Source organism: Mus caroli, chromosome 12 (assembly GCF_900094665.2).
Source record: "Mus caroli chromosome 12, CAROLI_EIJ_v1.1, whole genome shotgun sequence".
In the NCBI taxonomy this organism is placed as follows: domain Eukaryota; kingdom Metazoa; phylum Chordata; class Mammalia; order Rodentia; family Muridae; genus Mus; species Mus caroli.
Genome location: NC_034581.1, coordinates 96,652,885 through 96,663,498, shown reverse-complemented (window position 1 = coordinate 96,663,498; position 10,614 = coordinate 96,652,885). Strand labels below are relative to the sequence as shown.

The window sequence follows — 10,614 nt, the reverse complement described above, 5'->3', positions numbered from 1 at the left end:
AAGAATGGGTGTTTTAAAAATTTGATGGACTGATTCCAAAGTTCATGTGGGAATGCTAAAGGACTCCATACAGAGGAAGAGGGTCTTGAAACAAGTTAGGGAATTCAAACATCCTGACCTCAAATCTTAACAAACATGAAGTTATCCAGATGTGTAACACTGGCGTGAAGATACAGAGATCAATGAGAGAGAACTGGGTGAGCAGATGTAACCTTGGATTTGGTCAGCTGACTTTCAAAATGGCAAATCAATGATAGAACATTCAATAAATGATGCCAGGACAACTGGTCATCTACACGCAGAAAAATGAAATAAGATGCTTACCTCAGAAAAAGAATTAATCCAATTCAGGTTAAGAAAAAAAAAAAAAAGAAAGAATCCTACCTGTAAGAGCTAAAAACTATTAGGAAAAAAAAAAAGTCTACCTTTGCAATTTGGATGAGGCTTTGTAAAAATGGTTTTTAAGGGCAAGATGGCTTAGCAGGTTAAGTGCTTGCCACCAAGCCTGACAACCTTAGTTTGATCCCTGGATCCTACACGGTGAAAGAAGAGAGCCCCCCTATACCAATCCTATACCTGCCTCCACTACCAACTACATTAAAACACCCAGAAAAAGAAAATGCTCTCTAAGAAAAACACCAATAACACAAGTGACTGAAAAGAGAGAAGAAATGGACTTCACAATTGTAAATTTTGTTTTGTATCAAGTGACCAACAAAGTGAAGACAAGCCACAGGGATATCTACCGCGCACATATAGAAATATCTAGAGAACATACAAAGCTTCTTAATAATGAAAAAGACAAAACTGTTTACAAAAGGACAAAGGGGTTGAAGAGACATTACTCCAAAGGCGGATTTCTGAGTTCCAGACCAGCCTGGTCTACAGAGTGAATTCCAGGACAGCCACAGCTACACAGAGAAACCTTGTCTCGAAAAAAAAACCAAAAAACAAACAAAGCATCCAATAAGCACAAGAAACATGACATGCTCAGCATCTTTTATTTATTAGCAAAATATAAGTCAAACCCTCCAGGCAGAATCTCCTCACATGCTGAGGATGGTGAGACGAGAAGACAGAGTCAACAATGCATGTAGCAAAAAATGGAACCCTTCCTTACACATACGCCGATCGATCGGAACAGGAAACAGTAGAGCTGCTTCACAAGTCAGCAGCTCCTTAGATGGTTAAGCAAAGTTACCACGTGGCCCAACAGTCCTATTCTTAAGCACACACGCAAGAAAACGTACAATACAAATGTTCATGTTTTTCTAAAAAAAGGTCTTGTCCAAGAATGTTCAAAGCAGCCTTCTTTATAGCAGCCAAGACCACTGGGAACCACTCAGTGTACATCAGCTGACAAACAGACATGATATCCAAACAAAGGAGTGTCATATAACTACAAAATGGATACTGAAGTATATGCCTTTAATCCCTGTACACCAGAGACATGAGGATTTTGAGTTTGAACCAGTGTTAGCTACACAATGCAAGACCACGTCCCAAAGCAAACAGAAATTATGCTACCGCTTTACTACATTAACGAATCTTGAAAACAACCGTTAGTTGAAATGAAAGAGGACACAAAAGGCTACGTGTTGCATGATTCTTTATAAAATGTCTGGGAGAGACAGAAAGGTTGCTGAGTAACTAGGGAGAAGAGAAAATGGGGCACAAATGGTTACTGGGTTTCTTTTTTGGAATGATAAAAAAAAAATTCTGGAATTACATAGAAGTGGTTGAAGATGTCACTAAAACCAGCGAATTGTATATTTAAAAAGAGTAAATATTTTATGGTATGTAAACTGCATACAGACACCAAGAAAAAGAAAAAGAAAAAAAAAGAGAAAAAAAGGTAAACAACCCACTGTACAAACTAATTTCTTCTTTATTGTCTCAGGTCACCTACCGAGTCACAAAAGTATAGAAATAACTGCAAAAATGCCTGACATGTATAACCACACTGCAACAAATACAGTAAGTAACCCCCCAACCTCTAGACGTGGGGATCAAATCCAGGGCCTCACACGCTGGGTAAGCACTCTTCCACTGACCTATGTCCTCAACCCGTTTCTCCTTCTTTTGAAGCAGGGTCGTATGTGGTCCAGACTGGCCTTCAGCCAAGTTTGAATGAAGTTGATGAAATTACAGGTGTGTGCCACCATGCCGTGCCCAGATACAATTTCTTTACAAGAAAACTATGTGCAGTTGTTGGCTGGTGTCTCACACCCTGTGTTTATTCTTGCATCTGAGACTCTCTCTGCTCTCATGACTTATCTCACTGTTGTCTTTAGAAGTCATGTTCTTCTTAAGTAGCTGAGGCTAGAGTGAAGGTCTCCATTTCAGGAATTTTTGGATGATGTCATCTAGAGACATAGGCAGTTGGACTGCTCTCCAATGACATTATTGTACAACAGTCATCTTCAAGGAATATTTTAAAGTGTGATTCCTGTTCGTAGGTCAGCAGAAAGGTTAGGCAAGAAATAGTTTTAGATATAATTACCATGTAATAGGTATATCCAGAGCTTTATAGCATGTAACAACCGCAGGATTTCTTCCCCTGGAATGGAAATAGAATTATAGGCCTCCTCTATCTAGTAACAGGAGCGAAAGAGGAATGTTTCATGGCTGATAAAAGGACAATATGTTCTTTACACTCATCTCTGCAACACTATTTTGTGCATCTGGTTTTCAGTATCAAAAGGCTGTACAAACTTTGCTTCAGTGCTATAACCCACAACAGAAAGAAGGTTCTGTTAGCACATGAAGCTGAATAAAAGACTAATTCTAGACTGACAGCGGATCACTGGGTTGAAATAGACACAGTTCCAAAGTTAAACAAGAGTGAGGCCTCTCTGGATGCTAAGTGTAGAGAAGACGGCTTCCATGCTTAAGGCATCAAGGATCGCCTTGTTCATGCTACCTTCTAAAAATTAAACTGGGAAACTACAACAGGACAGCATGGTTCATTGTTCAAGTCAACAGAATTACATATTTTCAGTTCTTACTCTCCAACAGAATTCATTTGTACTGTATCAAGGGTGGCAATTCCCTGGGTTCAGTACTATTTTTGTAATAATAAGCATAAAATCCAACCACTGTTTACATAAACATGAAAAACAAGTTCAGAAAGGAAACCATTTACAATCTTTAATTAAATCACACTGTTACCTTATAAAAATGCGAGCCTTCACATTTGCTTTTTAAAAAACCGAGCATTGGATGGTTTCAGAGACAGTTACCGGACCAATAGTTAAGATGAGTCTAAATAAAATATGTGTAGACCTGGTAACACAGCAGGCTCTCCTCTTGCTGGCTGAGACAGGCTCTAACCATGCAGCTCAGGCTGGCCTCTAATTCACAGTCCTCCTACGCCAGCCTCCTGAGTGCTGGGATTAGAAGCGCGCGTACCACACTCAGCTTAGAGGCTTTCTTTTAGATAACATTTATTCAAATGATGAGGTTATAAATTCAAATTGAACAACAACAAAAATCTTAATAAACAAATGGGAGAAATAAAAATGTGTTTCTAAACTAACTGTGTACTGCCTCCCACTGCACAGGTAGAGAGGGCAGGGGCTCCACGTTGAGCAGAGCTCAAAGAGGAGCAGCCGCACGACACCCCTTCTTAAGAAAAATGTTCCACAAGGCTTCTGTTATCGTACATAGCATACTCTTTCTATACAATTCTCCCTTCTTATTCCAGAAAACACAAGAAACTGTTCACACAAATGCGCACACACCAGTTTCTGTAAGGCCATCAACTGGTTTGCTAAATTGCACTGCTCTTCTGTTTGTTTGTTTGTTTGTTTGTTTTCTCCTTTTTCTTCTTCAAGTAATGAGCTCTTGGAACAAGGGACCTGCAGAGGAAACCAACCCTCTTGGCTCTGGGCCTGTCTCTTCGTTGGGCTTCTAGCATTCAGAGCTAGGCAAGAGCATTTACAAAATGGGTTCTATTTACATTTTTTCTTTCTTTCTTTATTCAGGACAGAGAATCAAACCTAGGGCCTTGCACATGCTAGGCAAGAGCTCTACCACTGAGCTACACCCCAGGCCCTTGATTCGTATTTTTCAAAATCTAGTACATGCTCACGTTTTCTGGCAGATTCTTTTTGTATGTTACAAAACAAGACAGCAAAAGTTTAGCCTCAGATGAGAACCCTTTCTTCCTGAGAAAGGTCAAGCAGACACATCTTGACGTCATGTCCTTTACACAATGGCATACTGTTCATATAAAAGGTCTCGTATCCTATAAAAGTCTTGACAAAGGCAGCCTTCTAATCCGATGCGTCCAGTTTCTGTCTAGAAAAACAGTTTTAAAAGTTCTTTAGTACATCTCCCATTCATCATCATGCAGAAACAATAAGCAACATTTATTACATGGATCACTTTATGACTGGTCAGGAAATGGGTTGCCCTGACTCGGGAATATAGGTAAACGCTGTGGTAATGGGTTCTTACAGACACATAAATGTCAGAGGAGTCACATAGTAAGAATTCACTATGAAACGATGTACCATTCACTAGAATCACTGCTATCAGCCTTTACAGCCAGCATCATGGATGTAAATGGCTGGTTTCCAGTTTATGAAATTATAAGACTGCAGAATTATGATAAAGCTTCAGAAGTACACGTTCAACCCAGCCCTTATTAAAAATAAACTTACTCTGCGAACTGCTACTTGATTGTTGCAGACAAGTACGCCCCCTACAAATTCCGCTTGAATCCCCTCCCGCAAAAGAACTTGCTTGAAGTCAGACAGTCTCGGTTCATTCATAAAAACTGACTGATGTCCAGGAACCTTAAATAAGGTCAAAGGGGAAAGAGGAGCTTCAATAAAACAGTAGACACAAAGCTGTATCACAGTGGAACACTGTGGAACACAGTGGAACACTGCACGATCTCTCTGATAGTTCTATTAATCTCTCAAGTCCTTTGACAGATCATCAAGACTGTAAATTACATTCTGAGTTTGTTATTCTGGGTTCTACCTTGTCACTTACCATTACAAAGCCCTTCACATCTTCTGATGTTTCACAGTTTTATTACTCATGCCTCCTAATAACAGAGACTCGAGGTAATATTATGCTCTCCGCTCACCCACTTGCTGGAGGGGTCAACTAAAGTATCAACAGGCAGAACGGAAGTGAAACCTCGTTTTCCAGGCCCCAGGCCCTGCTTAGTTCAGAGGCTAAGTCCCTAATGCTACTTCCACATTCCCTCCTATCTCAAAGTGACGGCAATGGATACTCTGGCCTGACAATCAGAAGAGCGGGTGGTTTTGCCTAATGCTGCTGCTCTGAAAGTGTTCTGCAGAGCACTATAGCTTTAGCACAGAGAAAAAAACCTCCCCACATCTCCCCTGCACTTAAAGAGTCAGAGAGGTCCTAAAATTCAGTTCCCAACAACCACATGAAGGCTCACACCATCTGGACAGCTACAGTGTACTCACGTGCATAAAATAAATATATAAATCTTTAAAAAACTTTTTTAATAATGAAACAAAATTTGATAAGGATTTTCTTTAAATTATCATTCTGTAGCTGCAGAGATGAAGATACACAGACATATGTCCTGGGCAGTCCTTTTTAAGAACTCCAAAACTGACTCCCATACACTGTATTTTAAGTGGCTAGAGCCACAACAAGGGAACTAGAAGAACGACCAATGGAGAGATAGTCGGACAGGGGATGCGGCTCGATGGCAGAGTGCGAGGCGAGCACCCGTGAGGCGCCATCACTCCCAGCACCACTACACAGAGACGCTGGCAGAGACGGCACAGGCTTCTCACCTCGTGAGGCGGCAAAGGCTCCAGTGTAGGAATGACCTCACTCTCCTCACCCAGCTCTCTCTCGTCCTCTCCAAACAGACTCTTCATGGCCTTCTGCTGGGCCACAGCGCTAGCATCGGACGGAGCATCCACTTGCATTTCAGAGTCTTCTCCATCGTCCTTGAGCTCTCCTTCTTCTAAAATAACTCCCGTGTCCACTTTGGAAACTCTCATGTCTAAGACGCCATCTATCCAAGCTAACTCGGCATCTTTAGCTTTACAGAACTGAAGGGAGCTGACAAGTGAGTCTTTTAATCTTACCTGGAGAGGAAGGAAAAATCCCACAGGGTGTAGGTAACCAATTAAACATAATCTCTGCCATTCTCTAACTCTGGCAATATGATCAACATCTAAAACCCTCCCTCCTCAGATCTCTAATCTTTACAATGACATACTTACCTGTAAGGTCTTAAAAGATCCTTGGCCACTTTCCAGAGCAAGGCTCTCAATATGACTGCACAATAGAATCACATGGCATCCCCTACCCCCAACCAGACACTAACACTGGATGCTGCCTCTAGTATTTCTAGTGTAATTACTAAAATAAAGACGAGAGCCCAGATGTGCAGCTACAACTGGTGCACCTTAGAGTGCCAGCTCCTGTCCTTTCTGGAACCTTCCATTCAATTTCACACCCCCCATGTCTCTTCCTCTTATTTACCTAGAATAATTTTTCTGCTTGGCAAGATCTAACTTCCTCCAGATAGAGATGTCACCCGTACCTTCAACTGTCACTACCTCCCACAACCAGGTGAGACTATCTCTCTTCTAACTAGCCTTGTTTGCTAGCCCTGTTTCTATTTCTCCCAGTTAAGAGAACTGCAGCAAAGGTTAATTTTTTTTTTTTTTTTAGTTTTTGAGGCATGGTAATACATGCCTATAATTCCAGCACCTCGGAGGCTGAGGCAGGAGAAGCGAGTTTGAGACTAGACTGGGCTACACAGCCAGACCCTGTCATTCACAATGAATATGTCTTTCTGATTTTGTGAACACGTATCCCCTCATGTCTGCCTAGAGCATCCTCCCCCACTCTTTGCTGCAGCGTGTCCTGATATCCAATAAGAGCCAGCTCAGTTATCACTTCTCCCAGAAAGCCTTTCCTGAACCTCCAAACTTGAGCAGGATCCCCCACCCTGACCCCCTTTCTTTATGCTCTCTGGCACCTTGCATACTGCCACAGGAATAAGTGTGAGGGGAAAGCAGTCTGTCTGCTTTAAGCACCCTGAACTTGGGACGTATTAGGGTTGTACCCACCTCACTCGCCATATTCCTAGTGTAGTGGGCTAGTGTGACCAGCAATGTCTGTTTCCCTACGGCTCCACCCACATATTTACCTGGTAGATATGCGTCTCACTGGTGGCATCGACAGTCTCGTGCAGCTTTGGCATGTACACTTTAATATCTTTCCCACCAAACGCACGGCAGCACTCGGCCAGATCCTGGCTGGCCTCTGGTGGGCCGTGGACAATGATGAGCTGCCGTGGTTTCATCTGATTGATGATCTTTTTAATGGAGTCTCCATCGGAGCGTCCTTCATAGTCAATGTAAGTAACTCTGGCTCTGTAATTAGACATCATTATTCAAGCTCACCTGATTCCTAAGTTAATTAAAAAACTAGGCTTTTACCATTAGGGAAGAAATGCAGACAACTTATATAAGGGGGATTGTGAAACATGTGTTTCAGTATGTATCCCAACCAAGCTCTGTCCAAGAATATATATAAAAGATGTCACTGGGCAAATAAACCACGTGTTAGCTGATGATTCAAATTCCAAAATAATGACTTCTTGGCAGTATTAACTGTATTAAGCAAAAAAGGGAAGTTTCTTAACTACATCTGGTCCTGTTCAGTTCTCTGCCTCCAGGTATTGGAAGGTCTAAGTCACGGAGGACACCTCATGAGAGAAGCACTAACTCAGAAGAGCTAGCTTCTCAGATGCACCGTTCTCGCACCTGCTACTGTACTTACTAAAAACACTGGGAAAATGTGCCTTCATATAAGTCTACATTTAATGTTCAGCTCCCTGAACATCTCCATCCTACCACTAACCCAATCACTTCGGTATCCAGGTATCATCAATGAAAACACCACTATCCTTCACAGGTCTTCTCACCGAAAAGGGGATTTTAAAAGCATGAGCTTACTAGAGGCTCTGCTGAAATTTCACTTTTGAAACAATCTATGTTACATAACCCAAGTGCTTGAAACCATCTTATAATCTAAGTTTCCAAACCCCACCAAGGTACTCACTTTATCTCAATAGACTCTGTTGCAGAAACACACTTGGTGGGCACATCAGACAGGTCCTGGTCCATGGGTTCCTCTCCATTGGTCAAGCCAGATTCTAATTTGCTTTTTTCTTCTTCAGTAGCCTGAAGTTCTGGCACTAAGAAATCTTCTGGTCTAAACAGTGAGTCTCTAATTAGACATGTGGAAGGCATGCTAACATTATGTAACATATGTAATTGACTAATAGAATTTTAAGACTCATGTATTTTAAGACTTAAATATTCATTTAACTCAAAGCTAAGGAATACATAATATTAATCATCAGATGACTACATGTATAGTGTTTTTCATAACCACTGAAGAGTGCTATTTACTTAGTTAGCTAGCAGTACCTTATACAACCGAGACAAGCATGCTATTCCTGAGCTACATCTCCGGTCCAAGCAAACTCTTTAAGGATGCTGTAGACCAGTGAGAAGATCAGAATGGCTGTAATGAGCACTCCTGTAGTCTGGCCCGGCATCTTTCTATAATTTACTTATGAGTGAGTGTACATATGTGTGTGTGTAGTTCTCCCTGTGAGCATTACTGAAGTGTGAGATAGCTGGTTTTACACTTCTCTACCCCTGTGGTCATCATTTTAACTTTCTAATTCATTCCTACGTCTAAGAACCCAGGCCTTATTCCCCAGCACCCAGGTTGCTACAGCTCCTTTTCCCCCACAGCCAACATCTCCAGCTGTAACAACCACAGAACAACAATAGCAGTAACAACCACTTAAAGCGCATTCAAAATGATGCAGGCTGGACACCTTAAAAACAAACCTTCGATGTGACAGAGGGTAGCCCAGTGTGGAATAACTGCTGAGTATGTACTAGCCACGGGTTTGAACCCTAAGCCTCCCTCTATTTCCTCCAACTCCTCCCTAAAAAAACCAAAGCAACAAAACTTCCTACAAATAAATACAACCACGAACAGAAGTTCTTTTTCTCTTTCTCCACAGCATGTCCCTTAGCTCTTAATCAGGGGAAAGGATGTCTAAACTGTCTTTGTTAAAACCTTTCCCGTAACTAAGTAACAAAACTATATTTTCCCTTCACTACGAATGCTCAGGATGGCCCTCAGCATTTCTACTTTTGAGCTTCAAATCAGAAGCCTTCTGTTCTTTTCAAGCCAAGGCACTTGGCAGCCAAGCTCATGGTGACCACAGAGATCAAAGTCATGGAGCCGAGAGAGTTTGTGTTGCTCACGTACTTGATGATCTCGCCATACTCGTCCCATTTAATTCTTTCCTCTGGGGCAGGAAACATGGGGTAGGACTTCTTGGCCTGTTTGAAGAAGCTCCCTTTGCGGCTGCCTTCCCCCTTCATCATCAGGTCATGCTTTGTCTTGTGAGCCGATGGCTGGTCCACGTCTTCCTCCACGTCACTCTCGTCACTGGAGTCGATGTCTGCCCTATGAGGGTTTGGCAATGCAACAAACAGGTCATCATGTCCCTGAGACACTTTGACTTAATATTTGTAAAACTATGAATAAATTACTCTCCAACGTTGTCCCCAACCATAATATAACAGTTGATCAATATTTTGTAAAAACACATTAATTTGCCTAATAAAGTGGTATTATTAGCACTGAAAGGATTTTATTTCTGCAATTTAAAAAGTTTAATAAAAGTCAGAGAGTCCTAAGGAGATTTAAGTTATTTTCATTGAGTGTTAAGTCCTACAAGTGTATTCTTTTTACAGTGTATGCACAGACTTAACCTTATGAGTAGCTCAGAAGTTGCTCTTGAGAAAAGCGACTCACTCTTTCGACTGCTCCAGTTTCTTAGCAGCTTCTTTCTTGAGTTTTTCTTTTTCCACATATTCCTCAAGTTCTTTCCCTTCAAGCTTCACACGTTTCCTCAGCTAAGGAAATATAGACAAGAGAAAAGGCAGTGTCAGGAGAGCTGGGCAGCGGGCATAGGATGCGCCATAAAGTGAATTCTCTGAAATTAATCAGGTTTCCATGACAACATTATAGCTCACTTAGACTATAGGCTCTAAGAGTGAGCTGTGGGAGCTGATGGACTTATGGCAAACTTGTTAAATTATGCCAGCCAATCAGGGAAAGGAGGAGAGGGAAGGAGAAACGTCACAGAAAGCCCCAAAGTCATAAGGAAAAAAATGGATAGAGAATACATGGAAAATACACAGAGAAAATAAAATCTTAAAATCTCACAGAACTGAAAGAGGTGAAAATACGGCCGTACTATGCCCGTCAGAAGCCATGCATTCCTAAGAACTCTCCAAATCAAGAAAAAGATGCCACATCAAAAAGGACAAAGTATCCAGAGGACACTTAAAACAGTAAGGAACACGGACGGCTTATAGCCACAGACAGATAATTTATTAGTGGTTGTTGACACAGGTAACACATAGAAGCTATCACAATTTGCTTGATCTGCAAGACTGGAAATGCTAACTGCTACCTGGGCAAAGGGTACTGTACTGGCTAGTTTTGCGTCAACTCGACACAGCTAGAGTTATCACAGAAAAAGGAGCTTCAGTTGAG

At 41.6% G+C, this 10,614-nt stretch overlaps 1 protein-coding gene across 3 annotated transcripts in view; it reads right to left on the bottom strand.

The window, feature by feature from the left end:
- Nucleotides 1–982: 982 nt before the first annotated feature.
- Cpsf2 (cleavage and polyadenylation specific factor 2) overlaps nt 983–10,614 on the bottom strand; it is a 30,528-nt gene continuing 20,896 nt past the window's right edge. For all 3 annotated transcript variants that reach the window (XM_021178809.2, XM_021178808.1, XM_021178807.2), the window contains exons 9-15: nt 9,868–9,968; nt 9,316–9,516; nt 8,083–8,235; nt 7,166–7,391; nt 5,793–6,092; nt 4,668–4,802; nt 983–4,302 (exon numbers count right to left, since the gene is read on the bottom strand). In XM_021178809.2, coding sequence (XP_021034468.1) covers nt 4,210–4,302; nt 4,668–4,802; nt 5,793–6,092; nt 7,166–7,391; nt 8,083–8,235; nt 9,316–9,516; nt 9,868–9,968 — 1,209 coding nt within the window. In that variant the 3' untranslated portion in view covers nt 983–4,209. The remainder of the gene's footprint in view (nt 4,303–4,667; nt 4,803–5,792; nt 6,093–7,165; nt 7,392–8,082; nt 8,236–9,315; nt 9,517–9,867; nt 9,969–10,614) is intronic.